The 26,500-nt window shown below is 43.8% G+C and overlaps 1 protein-coding gene across 2 annotated transcripts in view; it reads right to left on the reverse strand.

Moving 5' to 3' along the window:
- The window catches only part of DOK7 (docking protein 7), a 75,248-nt gene extending 49,354 nt beyond the window's left edge, over positions 1-25,894 (reverse strand). Inside the window, exons 1-4 of one of the 2 annotated variants that reach the window (XM_036765646.1) lie at positions 25,773-25,894; positions 25,580-25,625; positions 7,657-7,887; positions 4,767-4,967 (exon numbers count right to left, since the gene is read on the reverse strand). In XM_036765646.1, coding sequence (XP_036621541.1) covers positions 4,767-4,967; positions 7,657-7,887; positions 25,580-25,625; positions 25,773-25,826 — 532 coding nt within the window. In that variant the 5' untranslated portion in view covers positions 25,827-25,894. The remainder of the gene's footprint in view (positions 1-4,766; positions 4,968-7,656; positions 7,888-25,579; positions 25,626-25,772) is intronic. The other variant, XM_036765647.1, reaches the window with a different exon arrangement.
- Between the last annotated feature and the right edge of the window lie 606 nt (positions 25,895-26,500).

Here is a 26,500-nt window from a genome sequence, read left to right on the forward strand (position 1 = left end):
ATAGAGGGTCAGGTCTGGAGTAGGAAAGATTCATCTTCCTAAGTTCAAATCTGGCCTCAGACACTTACTACCTGTGTGACCCTGGCAAGTCACTTCAACCTGTTTGCCTCAGTTTCCTCATCTGTAAAATGAGCTGGAAAAGGAAATGGCAAACCACTCCAGTATTTTTGCCAAGAAAACTCCAAACAGGGTCATGGAGAGTCAGCTATGACTAAAACTACTGAACAACAAACAATTCTAATTTCTGTTCCTTGCTGCTGGGGTCCTCAATGCCTTCAACAAACACTGATCAAGTGCCTACCATATGCAAAGGATTAAGATATACTAGAATTCAAAGGAGCAGACCACAGGCAAGGAGACTGTGCCCTAAGCAGCCTGGTATGGTAAAAAGCTCCCTGGCTTCAGGCTCAGGAATCCCAGGTTTAAGTCTGGGATCTAGCCCCTTACTTTACACTGACGAACAAGTTGCTTCCTCTCTATAGGCTTCAGTTCTCTTTTCCATAAAAAAAGAAGTAATCCTCATTCTACGGACTTCTGCACCAGACCCCCAGAAGGCTTCTCCTCCTGGAGATGGCTCTGCCCTTAAGTCAGGGGTGGGGAACCTGCTGCCTCAAGCCCACATCTGGTCCTCTAGGTCCTCAAGTTGAATCAGTCAAAGGGCCACACTTAAGGACCTAGAGGGCCACATGTGGCCTCGAGGTGGCAGGTTCCCCACCCTGCTTTAGGCTCTCTCTTCTGACTGGTAAATCTCTGGATTATACCACAAGGTAGTCAAAATATGCTCACTTCACTCCCATTTCCGCTCTTCAGTCTCCAGATTTCTCTACCTCCTTACCAGCATTCTTTCCTGGTATTTGCACACACACCTCACCTGCTGAATCATCACTGGAAGTCTCCAAGTCTGGAATTCTCTCCCTCCTTGTCCCCACCTCCTGGCTTCACTCAAGCCCCAACTAAACCTTACTTTCCACAAGAACCTTTTCCTGGCTCTTCCTGACTGCTGGTGCCTTTCCTCTGTCATTATCTCTAACGGATCCTGTATACATCTTGTTTCACACAGTTGTTTACATGGCAGTCTTCCCCATCAGATTTTTGAGCTCCTTGAGGACAGGGACTGTCTTTCACCTTTCTTTGTATCCTCAGTGCTTCAAATAGTGGTACACACGTGGCATGTGGTACACACTTAACAGGTTTGCTCATTCCAACCTCTCTGCTTTTGTTCATGCCAGGACCAATTGTTCAAAATCTACCCATCATCCTTCTGATCTCAGCTCAAATCCTGTCTCCTTTGTTAAACTTCAGACTTGAAAAAAGAGCTCAGAATTTAAGTTGACCAAATCCATACCTGCGTAGGAATACTCTCTACATCATCTCACACCCCAATGAAGGTTTCCACTAAACTCACTCCTTCCCTCTCTCCTGAGACCTCTCACTCTACTTTGTGAGAGCTCGAGAGCTCCGACTATTAGGATGTTTTCCCCCTTACAGCAAACCCAAATCTACCTGTCTGCAATTTCCACCCTATACTCCTAGTTTTGCCTTCTGGGGGCAAACAATAACAAGTCTTCCACATGACTGCCCCTCAAATATGTGAAGACAGTCTTCATGTCTCCCTTAAGAATGTCCTTCTCCAGTTTAAATATTTCCAATTTCTTAAACTCATGTTTATACTGCATGGTCTCCAATCCTTTAGCCATTCTGGCCTGGCTCTTCCGTATGGACTCCAATCTGTCAGTGTCCTTCCTAAAACGTAGTATCCAAAATTAGAGTTCTGACCTTCTAGGATCCTACAATGCTATGAATCCTGTCCCATCAAATCTCTATGCCTTTGTTCACCCCATCCCAAATGCCTGGGACTTTCCTCTGCAACCTCAAGGTCAGTTTGTTGAAGTCGCACCTTCCCTCAAAGCCCACCTCACATGCCACCTCCTCTTTTAAGCCTTTTCCTGACTTCCCTCTGTTCCCCCCTCTACCACCGGGAGCAAGCGATCTCTCCCTTCTCAAATTTCTCATAGCATTAACTCCCTCTCCCTCTTTTCAGAATGACTTGGGCACATATGTTTCTATCCACTAGATAAGATACTAAGTTTCTTGAAGAGAGGGTATGTAGCTGTAGCTACATACCCTCAGCATGTAGCTGTAAGACTTTGCATAAAGCTTGATCTCAAGATTTAGAGGGAGAAGGGACCTCAGAGGCCATCTAGTCCAACCCCTTCATTTTAAAGATAAAATAAGAAAAGTCCAGGGAGTTTAAATGAGCTGCTCAAGGTCACATAGGTAATAAACTATCAGAGGCAGAATCTGAACTCAGGTCCTCTGATTCCATTCAGTGCTTGTTACATACACTATACTCTGCCTGGTAGGCACTTAACACTTGCATATTGGAATTAAATTAATGAAATGAAATTAATTTGATTGTAATATTGGGCAGTGACTGGAATTTTGTATTGCTATTTGACTTAGAAAGTGGAAAAGAATTTGGGGTTAGAAGACCTAGTTGGACAAGGGAATTTCCAAGTACCCCTTTAACTGTAAACCCCTTGAGATTACAGGTCACATGTTAAATTTCTTTTGTCTGTCTCTATGTGGCCAACGTGGTAGTAGCCATGAGGTGAGCTCTTAATACATGGTGGGATGTTGCCGATGGGATTCAGAGACAGAAATTGGCTGCACTATTTCCCTAGTGTTCCCTAGTGAACAATCACATCGGCTACAAAGAAGATGGTCGACATATATCAAATCATCCCCTATGCAAAGAAAGAAACAAATACGTGGCTGTTCTCTAGTCCCACACACCCCACACTACACTTCACAGAACCACTGTGGTCTACAAATCATAGCTCAGGAGTTAGATTAATCTTGGGAGGTAGTCAAGTCAATCTCTCTCATTTTATCGATGAGGATACTAAGTCAACTGGCCCAAGTTAGTATGCAGCAAAGCCAGGATTCCAATGCATGTCCTCCGATTCCAATTCTGGTATTTTCCCTACTACAAAATAACCTTCTTCCACAAAGGATAAGTTGTAATGGTGGACGAATGAACACAGCAAAACCCAACCCCTTTTTGTCTCTGGTGGCCTATGCCTTCCAAGCTCAGGTGCAGCTGAGTCTGGGTGCCATGGCCACCGATGCATGCACAAGAACTTGTACTGTCTAATGCCTCCAATGCCTATTTTTGTCAAAGCAGCCAAAGGCACAGGTCAGAATGGAGCCAGGACACCAGAGACCCACCCCAGAACGCTTAGAGGAGCAGCAGATCATCAGCTCCACCACGCTGACCCTTCAGTACCTGCTCTGGCTTCAAAGTCATGCTAAAGTAGACTAGGAGCTTGCTTAAGCAATTGGAGGTGGGGCTCTGTGCACCTCCACCCCCAAGGGCTATTTTCAGCCTCACACCTCAGGAGCTAAAATTAGGAGTGAACATTGGTGACACAGTCAGAAGCCTGGGGAACTTCTCTGGAGCTCCATATCCCTGGCATCAACCCATCTATGCCTCTCATTCCTATGGCCTGAGAAAACTCCCATACCTTCATTTTACAGATGAGGAAACTGAGGCCCAGAAACATTGAGACACAAACTTAGGTAGGATCCAAACCCAGCTTAATTCTCAAATGCGTCCCCTTCTCCTTTCCTATCTGCTCCTCCCCATTAGGTGTCCCACGAACCTCATTTAGAAGTCTGAGGAACATGTCTGGAGAGAAGAGTTAATGCTCTACTGGCACAGTTTTTTGAGAACACAAGGTCACCTCTATGCCACAGGGAAAAATCTGATTAGGAAATATGCTCTTTGGACTAAAGGAAGGATAATGAATTACATTAATTTAGTAACTGAACCTCCTAAGAGAAGAGATAGGACTCAGCAGCATCCATGGGAAAAGAATGATGACTTGCGAACAAGACAAAAAAAATAGTTGTACTAGAGGCACATGTAGTGTTCCCCTGTTTGAACTACCAAAAAAAGTCTAAGAATGAATAGTCTCAAAATATAACATAAATCGTACACACATACCTATACACAGAAATTCATAAAGAGTCAAGTCCTAGTTACTTAATGGAGGGGCAAGAAACAGAAGGAATCCCAACAAGTAGATCGTCCAAGTATTAAATATATTTGACTGTACAATATGTTTTTGCACTTGAGATGTGCCTCAGTTGTGCTGACTTCCTGGGGCTTCATTCCAGGCAGAAGAGTCAAAGTTTATTAAGAAGTCCCAACTCCCAAGATCCTAAAAATCCTCTCAGTTCTCTTGCTCTCTTCCATTCCCAACACCTGCTCCTGGCTAGGAAATGATCAGCAGTCTTTCAGAGGGATGCAGGGTATGGGGCTTCTCTCTACCTCTCCAACCTTTCCTGTCAAAATAAAGGATTCTGGTTTCTCTGCATACAAAATAAAGAGAAGGCAAGACGTGAACAAAACATTGTGCGTGCCAGTGACAAGTCAACAATGTACATGAGATGAATATCTGAGTAGGTGTTGATTGTCCAATAAATCAAAAAGCAAGATTTACTGGGGAAAAAATAATCTCTCCTCCACCACCTCCCACCCGAAAGACCCAAGAGCTAACTACTGATGTCTCAGCACTGTGCTCTTGAAAAACTCAGTCCACACCTCCCACCCGAAAGACCCAAGAGCTAACTACTGATGTCTCAGCACTGTGCTCTTGAAAAACTCAGTTCACACAAACAGTAATCAACAGCACACCAAGGAGCTTATTCAGAAATTCTAAAAGGATGAAAGGTCTATGCTATGACCCCGTCATACTTACAGTACCCACACCTGGTCCCGCCTTCAAAGATGAAGCCGTTTGGCACAGCCCCATAACGCCGCAAGTCGGAGAGCTTCCACTGACCCATGACAGCAGGAGGAATGTCTTTAGCCAGCACCAGAATATCATTGCAGAGGTGAAGAGTAGCCAGTCCACTTTCCAGCTTGGTGCCTGGTGCCACAGCCACATGAAACCTGTGGACTATAAGGAAGTGATAAGGAAGAAGGAAGAGGAGAAAAGATCACAGGAAAAAAATTAGATCATACCTTCCTCCAAACCATACAGTTTGTTAAGACTATCAAATGTTCACCCTTCTATAGAATTCTGAATTTCGCAAAGCACTTCCATTATAATAGCCTTGATAGGCAAATAGTGAAGTTGTAATTACCACTTATTCTGCAGACTTGCCCAAGATCATGTGGCTAGAACGCGGCAAAGCCAAGACTAGAACCTGCATCCGCTGACCTGAGGTCCAGCATCCTTCCCACCATGTTACCCATGAAGTACAGAGAATACTAGACTGGATTTAGAAAGGCTGGTAGCCTTGGTGTTCTTCTGCTTACCTGGAATGCCACCTCCCTCCCTGAATATTCAAATTTTATTCATCCATCATGGTTCACCTTAGGTTCCAAGTCTTCTGTAGCTAACCACTCAAACTCATATAAATTCCCCATTTCTCTCCACTAGCAAGACTTGGGCTAAGTTCCCTCTAACATCTTTGTCTGGACCTCAAGTAGGAGCTGGGGAAAAGTGGATAGGGTCTACATGGGCATCTCTAGTACAGGGGAGGGGTGGGGAGACAGGGCACATAGCTTACCCAGCAGGTCATATGCCTGGGGACAGCTGTGGTGAACTTCACAACCTTCTAACGACTCAGAGGAGCACAGGGAGGAGGCCTAATATAACCACAGCCCACGTTTGGAGGAGGTGTTCTACCATTAAATAGTGAGAGCTTCCTAATAGCCATTCACAGATGAACACTGATGCCTAGTGCTATACATTTTCTAGCCACTTGCTGACTAATGAAGAAACAGAAAACAAGGAACTAAGAATGGCTTTTGGAGGTTGGCAGGTAGAATGGAGCATCTCCTTGGTATCTAGAATTATATCTTTTTAAAGCACAAGACAAGGTATTAGGAGAACTGGGTTATAGTCCCCATCATTCCTTAAAACATCTAGGTGGCTCAGTGGATAGAGCACTAGTCTGGAGTCAGGAAGACCCGAGTTCAAATCTGGCCTCAGATAATTGACTGACAGCGTGACCCTGGGCAAGTCACTTCACCTCTGTCTGCCTCCTTTTCTTTATCTGTAAAATGAAGATAATAACAGCACCTGCTTTCCAAGGTTCTTTCGAAGGTAAACCAAGGTAACTTTTGATAAGCACTTAGCACCGTACCTGACACATGGGAAATGCTACATAAATGTATGTTAGCTATTCCATTAATGGCTCACACTGTATGACACTGGACATAGTCACTCCCCTCGCCGACACTTGAGTTGTTCTCTATATAAAGTGAGGGGATTGGACCACATGCTCTCCAAGGTCCCTTCCAGCTTTGCAACTGGGTTTTACACTATGATTTACTGAAGAATGGATACCAGTTTTCTCTTTCTCTGAACACTACTATGTTACTATTCAAACTATAAAATTTAACAATCAACTCTCTGCTATCTTGTATTCTTCTATTTTCCACAGATATTAATAATTTTATATTGTGTGAAGGTAAGGAGCATACCTCCTACTGTGTTTCTCATGGTGACTAATGCAGAGCTCAATGAGCACATGCCAATTAAAGGGGTGAGAAAACAAGGGGGAGCTTTCTAAGAAGAATCAATGACTCTAAGAACCAAAATGCATCAGGAGCCCATGGAGGATTATTTTTAAACACATCAGCTTCTGGTTCCCAGGTTTGTGGTCTTAGAAAACTATAGAGCATGCATACACCTCCTGTCAACATTTAGTGTCAAGGCTGTGGATGACTGCCTTTTAGGAATGCTGTAGAAGGAAGGGATTCTTGCTTGAGGGAAGGACTAGGTGACCTGGGAGGTGCCTTCCAGCTCAGAGATTCTACAGGCCAGCAGTCCCCCATAGCCTTATTTATAGTGCTAAGATACTTCAAGAACCCTTTCATTGTAGAGAAGGTCAAGTTCAACCCTAGCTCAGCTGAGGACAAACAATGTCCAATTCTAAATTGCCACTGTCCAAATGAACGAATGAACTGCTGTGAGTTCTTTTAAAGATCCCATTCAAGGACAGCTCAGTGAAGGCATTTGTCTCTAATGACTTTGTGGCAATCTGCTTTCCAGTTTGCCTACATACTAAGTTTCATCCTGACTCCCTTCTGACTCCCTTCTCCTCTGCTAATGAGGGGAGAAAGATGCAGCATGGGAAAGTGGAAGGAACACTAGATTAGATGGCAAGAGAACAAAGTTCCAGTCTTGACACTCTCACTATGACCTTCCATAAATCACTTCCGGACTCCAAGCCCCGGACTCCAAGCCTCAACTTTTTCTATAAAATTAGGAGGATTAGACTCTTCCCAGTCTGATATTCCCTGTTCCATCTAGAACAAGCACAGGCTTCAAATCAACACAGCATTTATTTCCTTATGACTAAAACACAGCACCCAGTGCACTGAACTCAGTACCAGAGAAACAAAGATGAAACAAGACCCTATTACACTCTAATGTGAGAATGATACATTATATCTTATTGATATGGTAAGGCACAGAGGTAGTCCAGTATGATGTAAAATATTCAAAAAGGCAAGGGCTCTCCCTAAATGAGCAAGAGCTGACTTCATGAAGGAGGTGGCACCTGAGCTGTGCCTTGGAGGAATAGAAAGGACCATGGGCATATGAGGAACAAAGGCGGAGACCACTGGTTTACCTTCCCCCAGAGAGTAGCGAATCCGGATATCCCAGGCATACATTGTGTCCTTGCTGTCAAAACCCAGCATCACAGCCTGGGACAGGCAAATGATGGCGAGAGTGTGAGTCAAGCCCTCGTAGGGGAGACCAGGATCAAGGCCACAGATGTCCTCTAGAGTCACGCTGCTCCTCTCCTTGTAACCCTTGGCTCTTTCAGATTTGTCCTTGTATACTAACATCAACAGGCAGTCTAGAAATGACAATTGAAAAATAATGGAAAAAGAAAAAAGGCTATTAGAGAATGGACTGTGAGATACAGACATGTAGCAAATATTTACATCTACTACCTACTTTACTACTATCTACTACCTATGAGGTCCTGTGTTGAGAGCCATGGGAGACAGAAACCCAACTTATTAGTTGAGTATATATAGACCCCATGTTCTCCCAACCCTAACTTCAAGGAGATTACCATCCAGGGGGGCATAAGACAGCCCAAAAGGAGAAGAAGAAATCATGTTTTGAGGAGCTCACCATCAAATAATGGAGAGAGGGCACATCCAAGAATGACTACAATGAGTCAGATGTGATAAGTACATGAGAGGTACAAACACAGTGCTATTGGTGTTCAAAGGACAGAGACATCACTTCTAGCTGTGGCAGTTATGGAAGGCTTCATGAAGGACGTGACGTATGAAATGGACCTTGAAGGAGGGAAACTGTGGTCTAGGGGAAAATGCACTGACCTGAGAACAGAGATTTAGATTCCATTTGGATTTCAGTTGGAGCTCACCTCCAACTCAATGTGTGACCCTAAGGGGAGTCATTTCTTTCTGGGCTTCAGTTTCTCCAAGTTTACAGTGAGAGGGTTAGACTATCTGACCCTCTCTCCCTCTCCCTATTCTAATGTTTTAGGAGCCAATACAACCAGCTCATAAAAATAAAATCAAAAAGATAAAAAAACAGAATAAGCTGTTAGGGAACGTGTTACATGATTCGGCAAACAGCACTTTGCACTGCCAATATTTATCAACATCTTCATCCTTGAGGACACTGAATCACAAACCAAAATTTCAAATGAATTTTTCTAATTGCCAAAATCCTGGCTTGAAGTCTAAATTTCAATTCCATTTCATTATCAAAGTTTACTTTTCAGAATAACAGCTGATGGTATCCCTCAAACTGGAACCATGGCATTTTTTTTTAAATACTGATTAACTGTGACCAAAAAGAATGGCTCATGAATGTATTTAGCAGATACTTACCAAACTCTTCCTATACACCAGTACAGTGGGGGATACAGGGATGTGTAAGACATTGCCCCTGCCCTCAGAAAGCTAACAGGACATTTGACCCAAGGACAAATGACACAAGGCGGTGTGAAAGAATATGAAAAGACATACAAAATATCATGTTAGCTCAGAAACAGGACAGCAAAGCTGCAAATAACAATTCTTTCATCCATGGTAAATTCAAATGGGATGTATTCAATCAACAAGCATTTATTAAGCACCAACCATGTGCCTGCTAGGTGAACCAGTGGATAGAGTGCAGGTCTAGAGTCAGAAAGACTCATCTTCCTAAGTTCAAATCTGGCCTCAGACACTTACTAGCTGCGTGACTCTGGGCACTTCACCCTGTTTACATCAGTTTCCTCATCTGTAAAATGAGCTGGAGAAGGAAGTGGAAAACCATCCCAGCATCTTTGCCAAGAAAACCCCATAAGGGGTCATGAAGAGTCAGATATGACTGAAAACGACTGAACAATTGTCATGTGCCAGACACTGCTAGCAACTAACAGGGACTATAGATACAAAGCCAAAAAATAAAACACCACCTACTTTCCAAACCTCAGATTCCAACGGAGGGAAAGGGGCAGGTAAGAGACACAAGTACACAGTAAATTCAGAATAGAAAGAGAATAAATCCAAAAGAATTAAATAGCAATTGAGGAACCAGGCAAGCCTTCATGTAGAAGGTGATATCTGAGCAGAGTCCTAAAGCAAAAGGGGGATCCGATGAGGCTTAAATGAGGAGGGACTATATTCCAGTCCAGGCTGATGGCCAGTGCAAGGGCACAGACATGGATATCCTACGAGAAAAACAGAAAGAAACCTAATTTGTCTGGATTGCAGAGTGTGGTAGGGGGAATAGTGTAGAATGAAACTAAAAAGACAGGTTGGAGCCAGTTAGAAAAAGGCAATAGAGGGATACTAGAATCTAGTGAATAAGGAAGTGACAAGATGAGATCTGTACCTTGGGAAAGATTGCTTTGGCAACTATGTGAAGGATAGACTGGAGTGCAGGACGGGAGGTGGCAGCAGACCAAGAGTGTAGGCAGAAGGGGCAGCCTGTCCCCTGGAGAGTCTGGATCTGGGTTGGTGGGAAGGGTGGATGACACCTGTGGCAGGGGGTACCACAGCAATGGGCAGTGTCCCCAGTGTCCTCAGGCCTGGAGCAAAGCCTTATTCACCTGATACCCTGGCTCTGCCTTCTGGCTGCAGGTTGAAAAGGGAGCACCACCATAGATTCATAGAATCTTATATTTAGAGCTGAAAGAGACTGTAGGAGAGGGAATTTGAGCTAGGCTTTGGAAAGATGGGGCAAGGCCAACAAGAAGATCTGGGATGGAGAGTAGGGCTGCAGAGGGACTCCAGCCAGAGGGATACTTGAATCAAGAAACCAAGAAGTCTGTGCGGGAAACAGCAAACCTGGCTTCAGGATAGGACATACATAAGAGTAAGAGTGATGGGAGATAGGAATGGAAAGGTAAGTGGGGACCAAATCACAAAGGGCCTTGAATGCTCCTGATCACAGATATATATCCAAGCAGTCTCTGACCCAAACATGAAATAAGCCAGTTATTTCATTCAATTTAAGTCCTTGTTTTCCTTTTATAAAAAGTTAGCTTGGATATGTAAGAAACTAACACAAATACGTAAGAGTTATTTCCCAATGAATAAAGGTCAAAGGTTATGAACAAACAGGTCTCAAAAGAACAGCAAACTATTAACAACTGAATAAAAGGATGCCTCAAAACACTAAATAAGAGAAAGGAAAAAAAACAATTCTAAGGTTTCACGTTACTGAAATGAGCAAATTGAGCAAATTTCCCTGAGCAAATTGACAAAGAAGATAAAATACAGGAAGAACAGATGTTGGAGAGGCTATGGAAAGATAGGCACACCAACGGCACTCTATCAGTGGATTGGGGAATTTATGCAACCATTCTAGAAAGTACCTCAGAAGAAAGCTAAGTAACTAACTAAAATGTCCATACTCTGATCCAGAGATCCCACTAAGAGGTGAAAAATTAAACACTAGGTCCCAAAATATTCATAGCAGCATCTTTTTTTAAGTAGCAAAGAAATAGAATCAAAGAAGTCCATTGATTAGAGCCTGGATAAACAAATCATGGTCTGTGAATGTAATGGAATAATACAGTAGAGTTAAAAGAAGATTTGAAGGCTACAATGCAATATGGGAAGTTTTATATGAACTGATGCAAAGTGAAGCAGCAGACCCAGAAAATAACATACATAATAACTAGAGCTATGTTAGTGGAAAGAAATAAAAATAAAACAAAGAAAACGATTACAACCTTAGGGACTAAGATTCACCAAAAAAACCCTTCTTTGCCGAATACTGCATATAATCCCAGACTTGGTTGATGCACTAGTTAGTAAATGTTTTTCTTTTTGTTTTTCTCTTTTGTCTTGTCTTCTCTTCCCCCCTCCCTTTTACCTTTTGTCTTTATGACTTTATGACAAAGTGCTAAGAAGAGAGAAAACATACATTTAGAAATGAAGATGATATAAAAAAGTAAAAGATATCAATAAAAAGTGTTTTTACAGAAAAGTGAGTTTAGGCTTGCATCCAAGCAGGGACTCAGGCAGCCATACAAGCTATTTGTTACCCAGACAGCTGTTCCTCTCCCTGGGAATACTAGATAAGCAGATGTACAAAAATCTCTGGCTCACGGACACAGAAGTCACATCCTGTCTACATTCGGAAACCTGAAAAACTTTCAAGAAAACAGAACCCAGCATGCCTCCCACTTCTTGGCATAAAGTTATTAATCTAGAAGTACAGAATGAGATATTCATTCTCAAACATAGCCAACATGAGGACTTGCTTTGACTAATAATAATGATAGTTAACACTAATACATCTCTTCAAGATTTGCAAAGCACTTTACATATATTATCTCCTTTGATCCTCAGAACAACGCTGTGTGATAGGTGCTATTATCATCCTCATTTTACAGAGGAAGCAGAAGTCAAGAAGTAATATGCCCACAGTCGCCAATCACCATAGCATTTGAGACATGGATTCAAACTCAGTTCTTCCCGACTCCAAGCGGAGCACTCTAGCCACCAAGCTACCTGGCTGTTTTTGTTATAAGGACAAACAGAATACAGTTGTTGAAATCTTTTTAAAAGAAAGGAAAATCAATAAAACATTAAAAACAGAAAGCAAAAAAGAAGTTCAGGAAGGGTCAAGAGCAGGGCAACTTTTTTACTACCATGTTAAATTTAATATACACTCAAAAAACCCAAACAGAAGTTCACTATTTCATAAACAATACTTTCTTTTGTTCTTTCTATAATGGGTGATAATTGCTAAATTCATAATAAAAAGAAGTTTTAAATGCAATAAAATAAAAAAAGAATAAAGATAAAATGAAAAATATTTTTAAAAGACAGAATCCAAGGGGATGAACACAATGCTTTTACTTCTCTTCCATCCCTTTAAGATCCCTGTCTTTTGGAGCGTCCGAAAGCCATTTTTGATCGCTGTTGATGGTATTCATCTACAATGCAGCAACAGCACCCCCCAATGCCTAGAAAATCACGAGGTTAACACACTTGGTTAACGATAACCCAATAAGGGTAAAAGTACATTGTTAGCCCATTTCTATGGCTCAGAAAAGCTAAGTAACTGGACCATCGTCAAAAAGGTAGTGTTAGAGCCAAGAAATGAAGCTTCCAATGTCAAATCCAGGCAGTAGTCTTTTCATCACACTATATGATTTCTCTCTAATGTAGATTATTTCCAACTCTGGATAAGGGAAGGCATAAAATGTATTCCTTTAGAAACATAAAGAATGAATCCAACTGAGCAGTATAACAAGGTTTAAAATGAGATCATCTTCCCCATGAAAATGCTATTGGGGCTCCAAAAGAAGGGAACCATTTTGTAGAGAAATCTGTTCAAGAAGAACTATTTAAAATAAGGAAGAGACCTTTGATGTTGCAGGAGTGAGAAAAGAGGGAATGGGATAAAAGAGAACACAAAAACACCATCAAGAAACTGAATTTCAATTTGTTCAGCTGTTCAGTGGGAATATTCTTGAAAGTCTTTTTTATACTGGAAGACACAGCTGTAATGAAAGACTCACCTCTTCCCAATAAGTATTCAAGAATGGACACTCACATGCTTGTGCACACCCACAACACACATGAAATTCAAAGATGGATCCTTCTGAGATGAGATGACTTTGTCCAGAGACCTCTGGCATCACAGGTAACCAGGAGGTATAGTAAGAGATTCATCCAGTAGGAAGAGTGCTAGATTTACAGTCAGAAGACTCGGGTTCAAATTCCGACTCTGCCATTTACTACTTGTGTGACATTGTAGAAGTCACTTAACCTCTCTGTGGTTGTTTCTTCAACCTCTTCAACATGAGATGGTTGCACTAGATTACTCTGAATGTTTACTCCATCTCTAAGTCTCCGTTCTCATGACTCACCAAAGAAAGTCAAACGTCGATCAACCAATATAAGAGTTTATTAAGCATCTCCTTGCATCAGGTATTGTGCTAAGCACTCGGGTATAAATACAATGAATAGAACAATTTCTACTTGGAAAGAACACTGCTATTCTGTATACTAAGCAATACTCTAGTCAAAGTATGGTCTCTAAATCAAATTTTTATCATCTTCCAATTTCAATCACTTTTCCCACAACAGGATGGTGATCTCATGGAAAGATCCCTGGATTTGGAGTCAGAAGAATTAGGTTTGAAACCTAGCTGTTTACTACTTTTGTGTCCCAAGAACTCCAACTATAATCATCATCTTCATCATCTCCATCTCCTCTTCCTCTCTCTCTCTCTCTCTCTCTCTCTCTCTCTCTCTCTCTCTCTCTGTCCCCTCCCTCCCTCCCTCTCCCCTTCTAATACTCCCCAACATTCCTCCTCACTAAAACCTCATAACCTTCCACCCTTCAATACTTTCCCAGACCACTCCTCCTGCTCTGTCTACATTCATCTCCCTTCCCAATCTTGATCTCTTAGTGAACCAGTTCAACTCTATACTATTCCCTACTCTTGAATCTCATGTCCCCTTGTCTTATCACCACTCATGCCTTGCCAAGCCTCAATCCTGGATTACTCCCACCATCACTCTCCACTCCTACTCACCTGCTACTGAACAGACATGCAACAAATTATGAAGCCATACATACTGAGTCTACTACAAATGTCTATTATCTAATCTCAACCAGGCCCTCACTGCAGCAAGGCAATGTTCTATCCTCCCTAATGGAATCTTTATCTGACTCACCACTCATCACAGCTGTTCAAAGTTGTTTTCTCCACAAGCCTGCCATACCACCTCTTCTCGGATGAGAACCCTGATATATAATCCATTGGGGAGGGCTGGGGGGAGAAATCAAGGTTATTAGGCACAAGTTCCTCCTTTTCTTTTATAATATCATCTCCCACTACTATATTGCAGGATCATCAATACAGAGGTAGAAGGCACCCTAAGAATTCAACTAGTCCAATTCTATTTCACAGATGAGGAAACTGAGACCCAAAAAGATTTAGTGACTAGTCCAGGGTGATACAGGTAGCAAGAGGCAGGATTCCAACTCAGGTCCCGTAACTCCAAACCTAGCAATCTTTCTACTGATCCACATTGCCTCTTGGTTATATTAGTCTCTAAAGAAAATGTGGCCCTTCTCCTTGCTAAGGTCAGCCTCTCTACATGGAACTTTTCTTATCCCCTCCTGTTATTTCTAGTTCTCTCTTATCTCCAATCTCTCCCTCTTAATTGGTTTCTTGCCTCCTGCCTACACAGAGGCCCAAGTCCCTCCCATTCTTAAAAAGCGCTCACTAGAGGCTACCATCCCAACTAGCTATGGTTCTACATTTCCACCACGGCCAAACCCCTTTAAAAAGCCATCATAAAACCTCTGCAAATTGGCTTCCAATCTCATCGTTCACCTCTCCAAAGTTACCAAGGATCAATTAACTGCTCAATCCAATGGCATTTTCTCTATCCCCATCTTATTGAGCACCCCTGAAGCATTTATCACTCTTCTCAACACTCTCTCCTCTCCGGGTTTTCTTGTTCCCTCTTGGCTCTCCTCCTACCTATCTAACCATTCCTTCTCAGACTCTATTGCTAGATCTTCATCCATGTCATTACCACTAACTGTGGGTATGCCCCAAAGTCTGTCCTGGACCCCCTTTTGCTTCCCCACACACATACTCTTTAACTAGGTGATCTCACCAACTTCCATGGTTTCAATCATCATCTCTCTGCAGATTTTTCCAGAACTAGCACTAGTCTTAGAGTCAGAGGTCCGACAGACATCTCAAACAAAACATTCTTTCTCCCCAACCCCAGCTCTCTTCTAAAGCTTCCCACACTGCTCATAATTCATAGAATCATCTAATGTTGGAGCTGGAAAGTACTTTAGAAATAAACTAATCTAAACCTCTCATTTTACATATGAAGAAACTAAAAAAAGAGAAGGTCAGTGACTTATACACAGTTATATAAGTAATAAGGAACAGAGCTGGTGTTTGAACCTAAGTCATCTGGCTCCAAATCGAATTTTCTTCCCATCGGACCACACTGTTGCTCATTAGTATCAGGCAAAGAAGAGAGTAAGGACCCTTTGCAGTAAAGAATAAATCCCACAAAGGGCAGATCATCCTTCCTAGTATCTGTGTTCTCTCAATGCTGAGAAGGTGCTGGGGGGTGGGCGTGGGGTGAGGAGGGAGAGTCTTATATAAACAGATGTGCTGCCTAAAGTTCGGTGATTTGCCTCAATTAACACTGCAAATTAGTGGAGACGGTGGTCAGAGGAAGTGGTACGAGGTTTCTCTGAACAACTTTGGAACTGACTGCATGACATAGTAGACACTGGCACAGTACCACCCAGCACGGTGTGCCCTCATCAAAAAGGATGCTGTGTTCTATAAGCAGAATTGAAGAAACTCAAAAGAAATGTTAGATGTGCAAATGTAGGGAATCCACCCCAAATGTTCACATGGACTATTTGTGCCTGACCTGTGGTAGAGCATTCTGAGCTCATAACGGTCTGATCAGTCATAATCGGACACAATGTAACTAGACTCTAACATGGTGATGTCATTTTGGTCCTCTACCAGAATGAAGGACAACAATCAACCAAGTTAGTGGTAGAATTGAAGCCAAAAAAACTCGATGTCTTGACTGAATACCTTTTCCAGGATATAATATTCAACTGCACACTAAGTGGAGAAACACTGGACCTTTGTTCAAAACCTGCCACTCTGAAGCTTAGTGGTTACATAACTTGGTCAGGTCCCTTAACCACTACATGTCCTCATCTTAATCCCCAACTTCTGTCCCACTGTTCCAATTAGCTATGGTTCTACATTTCTAGCACAGCTGTTTTAGAGTGGGCTTTCTAACCTAACTAACTGGCCATCCTTATTCAGCTTCCTTTGATCTGCAAACAGATTCCTGCCAAGGACCTAAAGCAAATAGCAGCTGCCCAGGCTATTATATGCACAATTTCTAACAAAATCCAATTTCCAACCACCTCTCCTCCTTTCTCTTCTCTCTCCACTCACTGCCAGGTCTGGCCTCTTTCCCCCTTTGCTGTACCCCACCATTCCCACATTTTTCTGTCCTGACCACATAGGAAGTGCTACTAGGAAGGGGCAGAGAAGGCATATAACAGAAAAGGGAATTGACTTGCTCAGGGTCACAAATATAGTGAATGTCAGAGCTGAAATATGAACCCACATCTTCAGACTCCAAGTCCAAGACATTTTTCTCCTCCAACACATCATGGTGCTATGGGGGCAACCTTGGATCCTTGAAGGGCATACCAAAGTATTACAGGTCCTATCACAAGGCCAAAACTTCCAGCATTGGTAAGACAATGAACTGGGTGAGTGTGACCAATGGTAGCTGAGCCAAGTACACAGAAGCTCACTGGGATGGTAATAACAGCATCTACCCCTCAGGGATTGTGAGGCTCAAACGAGGAGAAGATTTGTAAGAATCACTGGACACAGTGCCTAGCACATAGAGGGTGCTACATGAACATTAGTTACTGCTGCTGTTGATATCCATCTTACAGAAGAGGAAGCCAGGGTCATTGCTAGGAGTGGGTGGTCTAGTGGGGCCTCAGACACAGGTTTTCTGCCTCTGCTCCACATGGTAGGCTCTCTCCCTGAAGCATGGTCTTTCCCAATGGGTAGCATGAGTTTTATTTGTAAGTTCTTCAAGGAAAAGGACTTTATCCCTTACTTATCCAACTTTCCCCAGAAATAACTAACACGGTGCTGGGCACAGGGGAGTTATCCATCGGTTGACCGTGCAAAGCCCTTGTGGGATTGTTAGAGGTCTTTAAAGGGCAAAAGGGAGGGTGGGGTTGAGCAAAGAAGGAAGGGGAGGAGAGAAGGGCATTCCAGAAGGCAGTGTGAGAGATGAAAAGTTCAGAATGAGAAGGCTGGACAAACAAGCTAAGCAATGAGGTCATCTGCCTGAGTGGGAAGGGAAAGAACAGGGAGGGGAAGAGGAGAAGACAAAGTAGGTGTCTGGAGTAATCTGGTGCAGGGGCTTTGAAATGGAATTTGAGGAACTGGAACAGGACATTTACTATGTCGGATTAAGGGTGAGTGACAAGTTTGGAACAACTGCTGGCCATGAAGGACCTTGGATATAGCATTCAGAACAAATACCGGAGTGCTAAGGGAAGATACCATTGCTTGTCTGTCCTTACTTACCACTACTCCCCAATATCAACTGTGCTCTCTAGCCAAGCTCCTAGAGCCACTGACCCTCCCATGCGCCCTGACCCTTCCCATCTCTATGCCCCTGCGTGGGCACATACTGTGAGAATCCACAGAAATGATGCCTACATCACCCTTGTGGGTAGTGAGAGGCAATATGGACTAACGGGAAGAGCACCTGTCTCACAGCCATAAGACCTGGGTTCAAGTCCTGACTCTAAGACTTATTACATGTGTGACCTTTTCCCCTGAGTCATTATTTATAATAAGCCGCAGCTTCCTTACTTCTACCACATGTCTCTCTCCATTGCCACTCACCTTGCTTGCATTGATTCTTCTAAGACTTTGGTGTTCCCTCAACCATTGCCATTAGCATCACCGGGAGAATTCGGGTGTTAAAGCAGTGGGTATCTGTGAACAAGTGACCCACTCAACTGTGACTCATCCAGAGAGGCCTCCACCTACTGGAGCACCTGTCCAAGGCATACATGTCCATGGACTCAGTTAATGAGAGGCTCATCCAGTTTCATGACATACTGGCCAGCAGATGTGCTTCATCTAGCTTGCTTTTCTAGGGTTAATGTCAAGATAAGGTCTCTTTTATATTGCTCTGGAATTCACAAAATAAGATCCTCTGTGGTTTGGTTGCTACAGTTGCTACAATATCAGGTACAAAGTTATCCTGTTAAACACTAATCAATCTATTTAGGAGAAACCTTTTTTTAAGGGAACAAATAAGCTTCTGAAATACAGCCCAACTGGGTGGGGAAACTGAGAACAGGAAAACTGAAGTTCTCCTTCAAGGCCTCCTCATTTAATTCAACAAGCATTTTTAAGCACCTACTATACACAAACACTGATAGCCCTGAGGATAAAATGACTAGAATGAAACAGTCTCTGCCCTCTAGAAACTCAGACTATACTGGAATAATAACAATGATGATGGTGGTGGTGATGATGATGGTGGTGATGGTGGTGGTGATGATGATAGAAGCTAACATTTATATTGTGCTTACTATGCGCCAAGCCTTGTACTATTGCTGCTGTTCAGTCACTCAGACATGTCCGACTCTTTGTGACCCCACGGACCATAGCACACCAATGTTGTCCATTGGGGATTTTTGGCAAAGATAATGGAGTGGTTTGCCATTTAAGCAAACAAAGGGTAAGTGATTTGCTCAGGGTCATACAGCTAGTAAGTGTCTGAGGCCAGATATGAACTCGGGTCTTCCTGACTCCAGGCCCAGTGCCCCACCCAGTTGCATGTATACATGTACACAGGTAAGTGAATACCAAGCAATGTGGAAATGGTGAGGGCCTCACTGGGGAGACCAAGGGAAGTTTCCCTAAGGAGATGACACCTGAACTGAACCTCAGAGTAAAAGGGGAGGAGGAACAAGTATTCATTAAGCACCTACTATGTGCTGGGCCTGGTACTGAGCTCTTTACAAAGGAAAGATTCTGAAAGGCAGAAACAAGACTGGAGTGTCTTCTAGGAATGGGGACTGCCTTGCGCAAATGCACAGGTTCCGGATAAAGCATGCTGACTTTGAGGAACAAATTGGGTAAAATGTAAAGCTCACAAAAGGGAGCAATGTAAGCTAATGACACTAGCCTACATTTAAATAATGCTTTATGGTTTATATAGCACTTTGTGATTATGATCTAATTTAATTTTCCCGAGCCTGGGAGTTATTATTATCCCCATTTTACAGATGGAGAAACTGAGACAGGTAGTGGTGAAGTCACTTTCTAAGAGTCACTCAACTGTTAAGTAACTTGAGGCTAAATCTGAAACTCGGGTCTTCTTGACTCCCTGTCCACAGTTCTATCCATTGTGCCTTCTAGATGCCTTTCACATAAGGAATGCTGTTAAAGTCAGATTGCGAAGGTCCCAAACGTCATCATTATGTAGGGGTGAAAAAAGTGATCAGAGTCAAAGGATCTGGGTTCAAATCCTGACTCTAATATCTATTATTTGTGTTACCTTAGTCAAGTCACTCAATGTTTCTCAGTCTCAATTTTCTCATCTATGAAATGAGGGAATTGTACTTAGATGATCTCTAAGGTTCCTGTAAGCTCTAGCTCTATGATCCATCATTTGGAGTTTGCAGTATGACATAATGGGGAGAGAGCTAGTCTAGAAGACGTGGGTTCAAATCCTGCTTCTGACATATGCCGGCTGTGTGACGTTGGGTGGGTCATTTAACCACTCTGGGTAACTCTTTAGGATTACAAATTGCAGAAAACGTATTGGCCTGCATGAGGTAGAGGGAGTCCTTACCCATGAGTTCTCTATACTAATGAAATTCAATCTAGCCCCTCTCCCCTGTTTTGTCCCAGAGGTATAAAGCCATTGAAAGTATTTGGGCATGAGACCAACATGGTGACCCTTGTAACTCAAGAAGATTATTTTGGAAGCTGTGTGAAGGATGGCTCAGAGAGAGGGAAACAGAGGAAGACAGGGGAGCAATTAGGAGGTTACAACAGTTGTTCAGACGAGAAATGATAAGGCCATGAACTAAGGTGGTGGACATATGAATGGAAACACAGGGACACATCTGAGAGACGTCGTGGGGATAGAATTCATAGGACCTGAAATGGGGTAACTGGGGGAGAGGGAGGAGACAAGCAGCAAGCATTTATCAAACACCCACTTTTTGCCAGACACTTGGCTAAGCATGTTCTGAGGCCCAGCATCCAATCTCCTGGGCCACGTTGCTCTTTGGGACAATACTGAGAGCCCAGGTCTGGACCTTTACTGCTTTATCGTGGCCCAGGAGACCAAATCCTGGGCCTCAGGACATGAAGACTTAAGTTCAAATCTCACCTTGCCTGAAAGGGAAGAAAAAATAAATCATTGTTAAGTCTGACCAGGTCACCCCACCTACTCGATCAACTCCAGTGGCTGGCTCCCTATTGTCTCCAGGATAAATATAAAATCCAAATGTTCTGCCTTTAAAGCTCCTCATAACCGGGCCCCTCCTCCCTTTCAGTCTTCTTATACCTTACACCCACACCCACAGTCATACTCTTTGATCCAGTGACTCTGGCTTCCATGCTGCTCCTCAAACTAGGCATTCCAATTTTCCCTGGCAGTCCTCCAAGCCTAGAATGCTCCCCCTCCTCATCTCCACCTCCTGACTCCCTTCAAGTCTCAGCTCCAATTGCACCTTCTGCAATAAGCTTTTCCCAGTCCCTCATAGTGGCTTTATTATTTTGAATTTATCCTGTCTGTATCTTATTTGTCATAGTTGTTTACATGTTGGGCCATAAGCTTCATAAGAGCAGGAGCTATCTTTTGCCTTTCTTTGTATTCCATGCTTAAGAGAGTGCCTGGCACATATTAAAAAATATTTGTTGTAAAATTGTTAAGCGAAAATAAAATTTAATTATTTTTAAAAATCCCACCTCTGACCCTTAGTAGCTGTGTGACCCTGGATATGTCACTTTACTTTGATGTGTCTCAACCACATATGTTCCTTGGACTTTGTAAATAAGTCATTGAGGGATCATAGATGTTATAGTCCAGGGAAGTTTTTTGTTGGCAAAATCACAGAATTGTCAAATATTATTATTAGGGGCAAGGGAAAAATCTAGGCCAAGTGCTACAAGGAATCTGAAGTCAAACAAGCAAATTACATTACAACTCATTTATTTCAGAGAGCTGTAAAACAGAGTGCTTTAGGAGGTCAGAGAGGGAAAGCAATTACCAAAAGTAAATTCCATACCTGCCTATCACTAGATCAGGGCCTCAAGGTCACATGTGGCCTTCTAGGTCCTTGGGTGCAGCTTTTTGACTGAGTCCAAGTTTTACAGAACGAATCCTCTTATGAAGGGGATTTGTTCAGTGAAGTTTGGATTCGGTCAAAGGGCCACACTTGAGAACCTAGAAGGCCACGTGTGGCCTTGAGGCCAAAGGATCCCCACCCCTGCACTGGACCTTCAACCTGGATGGCTCCTCCAGGTAAGTGCCTCTTTCTACAGTTATTGTGATCCATGGCTGGTAAAGAAGACAAGCAGCATGCATTGGGACAGTCTATTACCCCCTCCCACATACACACACACACACACACACACACACACACACAGCCACTCTACTACTCTAAGCGAATCCTCTTCTCACTTTCAGGGATCTCAAGGCTTCAGGAAAAACTCATTTTTACAGCATTTAGACAGTTTACAAAGTAATCACTGAATTAAAAAAAAATCTGAGGTCCCCTGTTTTTACAGGCCACCTTCAAGAGAATCATACACTCACTGAATCTCAGAGCAGAACAATCAGTTTGCCTTCAAATCCCAATCAGCAAAGCCCCTTTAGCATTGGCATGAACACTTCCTCCAGGGATGGAGAATTCAAGACACTATAAAGAGCAACCTATTTCCTTGGTACAGAGCTCTGATTATTAGGAAGTTACATCTTATTTTCACCCAGCATCTGCCTTCCTATAAATTCTATCCAACTCTCCAAGACCTAATCTCTTGTAATCATTCTTCCACATAACCCTTAAAATACAGGAAGACAGCTATGATGTGGGCTGACCCCATGGTCTTACATCCATACACACATACCAGTTCCTTCAACCTCATATGACCTCATTCAGAGTCCACTCCCTTATACCAGTGAATTTCGTTGAGACACTCTTGACAACGTCCCTTCTGAAAAGTGAGATCCAGAACTAGGCGTAATACTCCAGAAGGAGTCAAATGCAGAACAAAATAGAACTTTGGTGTCATGGAAAGAACAGGTATAGCGGCCTAAGAGATTTTTTAAAATGTGAGTTGTGGTCCTGACTCTCCCACCTAACCAGCTATATGACCTTGGGCAAGGGCCGTCTCTGGGCCTCATCTTTAGTAAAATTAGAGGGTTATTCCTAATGTCCCCTAAGGTCCCTCCCAACTCTGATATTTCCAACTATACCTTTATTCAGAAAGTTGTCCCACTGAACTACAAAATTCAAAATGATTCAATTTAATGTTTTAATTAACCTATTCAATCACCAAAGTGATCTTTCTAAAGCTCAAATCTCATCCTGTCACCACCACCCCCCACTCAGTGAACTTCAATGGCTCCCGTTTGCCTCCAGGAGCAAATATAAAATGCTCTGTTTGGCATTCAAAGCCTTCCATAACTCAACCCCCTTCTACCTTCCCAATCTTCTTATACCTTACTCCCTGACATGTACTCTTGGATCCTGTGACACTGGCTTCCTGACTACTCCAACAACACAATGATCTCTGGGCTCTCGGCATTTTCTCCCTTGTCCACACTGACCACTGACCTCCCTGGCTTCCTTTAAGTCCCAACTAAAATTTTGCCTTCTACAGAAAGCTTTCCCCAGCCCCTCTTCATCCTAGTGCCTTCCCTCTGTTAATTATTTCCTATTTATTCTGTACGTAACTTGTTCGCATGTTGTCTCCCCCCATCCTATCAGACTGTGAGCTCCTTCACAACAGGGACTGTCATTTGCCTCTTTTTGTATCCCCAGTACTTATCATAATGCCTGGCACATAGTAGGCACTTAATACATATTTATTGGCTGATTATTAAATGATTACTAGGTGCTAGGCACTGTACTAAACCTTGGGGGTATTAAAGGCAAAAACATGGTCTCTGCCTTCAAGGAGCTCACATTCTAAGGGCTTAGATACAGGAAGTGACTTTCCTGCCCCCCACCCCTGTCACACAACATCATCCATGGGTCCTGACACTGAGTCCCTGGCTCTTTCTACTAGATATAGAAACTTCTCTTGTTTCAGGTCTTAGGAAGTAAAAAACCAGAACTGAGCTCCTAACTTCTGTTCACTAATACCTAAAATACCTACAAATATGGATAAAAAGAAGAAGCTGCACTTCTATCACTTCCTAGGCCAAAAAGAGAACATCCTATCATGCTCATTCACTGGCATAATACACACATACACACACACACACTCTCTCTCACTCACTCACACAACTCTGGCATGCATGATGGTATGGAGACACCTGTTTCCTCAAACAGCTGCAAATCTAACAATGCTTAAAGACCGCACAAGTGTGCCCACAGCATTGAAACCAAAGAACTGAAAGACCAAATTCATCCAAGAAACCAGCTCAATGAGGTCTTGAAACGGATAAAGCCAATGCATGCTGACTAACAATTTTCTAAAGAAAACTGAATTTCACTTCTCCTCTTCCCCAACCAAGCATAGAGAATAGGGGAAGAAAAGAAATTAACCCACTTTTGCCCAAATATTCAATATACTTGAAGTAGAGAAAGGGGAAGTCAGAAGGTTAGCCACTCTATGAAGTGCCTTAAGGACTATGGAAACAGAATCCCAGGAGGGAGAAGACTGGAGGGTATAAAGGGTTTTTTCTAAGGAGTTCACCAAGCTAAGCATCACTTGTTTGTAAAAAACTACAACAGACTGGAAATATAGGAGTGCCTGGATCTTATGTGTCCATTTCTAAATCTTTTTTTTTCTTTTAAATTAGTTGCTTGGCAATAATTCAACTCGACAATTCAATTCAAACTGGCGAGATGACAGGAACGAAAAACTTCACAAGAATGCATCCTACAGCTGCACAATTCAGTTCAGAAAGGCAGCTACTTCCAAGGCCCAACACCTGTTCTTTCTGAGTTTCCTTCCTATCTAAGGCTACACAAAAGACTTCCACTCCAGATCTGCTTCCCCATCTGTAAAATGAGATGATTGGTCTTTAAAATGCCTTCCATTTCTGACACTATATTAAAGGAGATGACGTACATTAACATATATCTGTATAAGCGGTTTTTAAGCCATGATGCTCTTTATGTATTTGAACCATTATGTTTTCAAGGTCTCTTCCAGCTCTGGTATTCTATGATGGACTATGGGTGGGGAACAAAGCAATATAACTCAAGATCCCAGTGTCCCACTTAATTTATGACTCATTCCCTAAAAAGACCCTGCTAGGAGCCAAGGTGTCCCGCCCCACCCCCGCCAAGCAATTGGGGGCGAAGCAGAGAGTCCAGAGGCTGGAAAGGCGGCTCCTAGCCTTTCTGTGGGGGTGCGGCCTGAAGCGCCCTCCTCCCCCATATCCTGTTACCTTCTCCTCTTCTCTCGGTTACACTTTGGTTCTACTTCAATATCCTCTTTCTATTTCGGGCGGCCCAGGGCTAGCACCAAGAGGCTCGCAGATAATGCGGGGCAAAGAAATCAGGGCCTGGGGAGGGGTACCAAAGTCAATCCCCAGGGGGACCACTACAGGCAAAGCGCTTTCCGCTGAGGTTTGGGAGAGGAGAAGAGGGAGTCTGGGTCGAGCTCTCCACTGCACGACCCCCTCCACCCCCATCCAAGTGTCGGTTTCTCCCCCCGCCCCGCCGCAAGAGAAAGAGAAGGTCAGGTGAAGCAATCGTTCCCTGCAGCTCGGGACAGCCTTTTGGGAGACCTGCCCACTCGGAACCCGGCAATGGGACTCCCAGCTGGGCTGTCGTTCCCCCAGTCCAATCCAAGGCATGAGACCCCGTCGTGACTAGCCTGTTCATCCCGAAAGCTAGCTACTTCTACAATGAGCGCCCCCTCTTCCATTCCGGCCATGTACCTCTTGCCAAGAAGCCCAGACCCCAAATTTCGAGCCAAAAGCCGTCCCCCACCGAGCACCACGTGCACCCTCTGCTCACTAGAAGCTCACCCCACATCGCGCTCTAGTCACAGACCCCTTCACCACGAGCTCCTCCCCAGAAGCCCTGACCTGGTCACCTGTACCTAGCCTTGCGCCCCTCACCTGGAATCCCACCCCCCAAACCTTCCCTTGGTCACGTGCTTTCTCGCCACGCGCCCCTCACTAGGAGTTCTGCGGCCCCGCTCCCCTAGCCAGAACCTCCCCCCCCCGCTACGCACCCCTTCCCGGAAGCACCCACACCACGCGCCCCCTCCCTGCGCCCCGCTGCCTTACCTGCTACCGGGGAGGGCTTGCGCAACACCAGCCACCTAGTTTTCCACTGCGGGAGAGACAGAAAAGCACACGGTTACGCACTGGGCTGAGCGCAGGGGGGCTTCCGTCCCCGTCCCGCCCCCACCCCCGCTGCTCCAGTGGTGGGGGAAAGGGTCTCTTGAAGGTAGGGGAAGGTATAAGACGTGCCCCTCACCTTTTTTCCATCTCTCAATTTGACCTGACCCTCCACCACCACCGAATCCGTCATCTTCAGTCATGGTTCCAAACAGCTGCGCCCTCAGCTCCGGCCTCTCCCTCCTCGAGCTCTCCCCCTCTGGGCGCTCGGGCAGCCAGACCGACTGGGTCACTTTCAAAATAGCTTTATTAGGGCTCTGGACGGGGACAGGGAGGAGGGAAGGAGCTGACAGAAGAGCGAACTGTTTGACAAGCCAGGGGGAGGGGGGGCGGGCAGAAAGGAGAGCAAAGTGTGTGAGAGGCCAGAAAGAGCAGGGCTCGTAATAACAATGTCACATCTCTCCAGTGCTTCAAGTTTACAAAGTGCTCTCATCCCAAGAATATCGGGAGGTGTGGGGTGCAGCCTTTATTATCCCCATTTTACAGACGAGGAGCCTGAGGTGTGACAGGTGACTCATCGCATCCCCCACTATAAGTGCAGAGCTGAGGTCCAAATCCAGACGCTCCTTCTTCCACACCAGTCTGCCTCTCCATCAATATATACTGCCCCTGCAGTTAAGATCTTCCTTTTCTCTCCTTCCTCAGCTGCTAACTTGGATTGGCCTGAGGGTATGTAGGCCTTAGGAAATTCAAAAGCTAGCAATGTGCTGAGCAGGTAACAGGAAGACGCTGGATGTAGTAGTAGAACACACCAGCAGGTGCGTGTACAAATGCATGTACACGTGAGAACAGCAAGGATTTTTAAGT

Source organism: Trichosurus vulpecula, chromosome 6 (assembly GCF_011100635.1).
Source record: "Trichosurus vulpecula isolate mTriVul1 chromosome 6, mTriVul1.pri, whole genome shotgun sequence".
In the NCBI taxonomy this organism is placed as follows: domain Eukaryota; kingdom Metazoa; phylum Chordata; class Mammalia; order Diprotodontia; family Phalangeridae; genus Trichosurus; species Trichosurus vulpecula.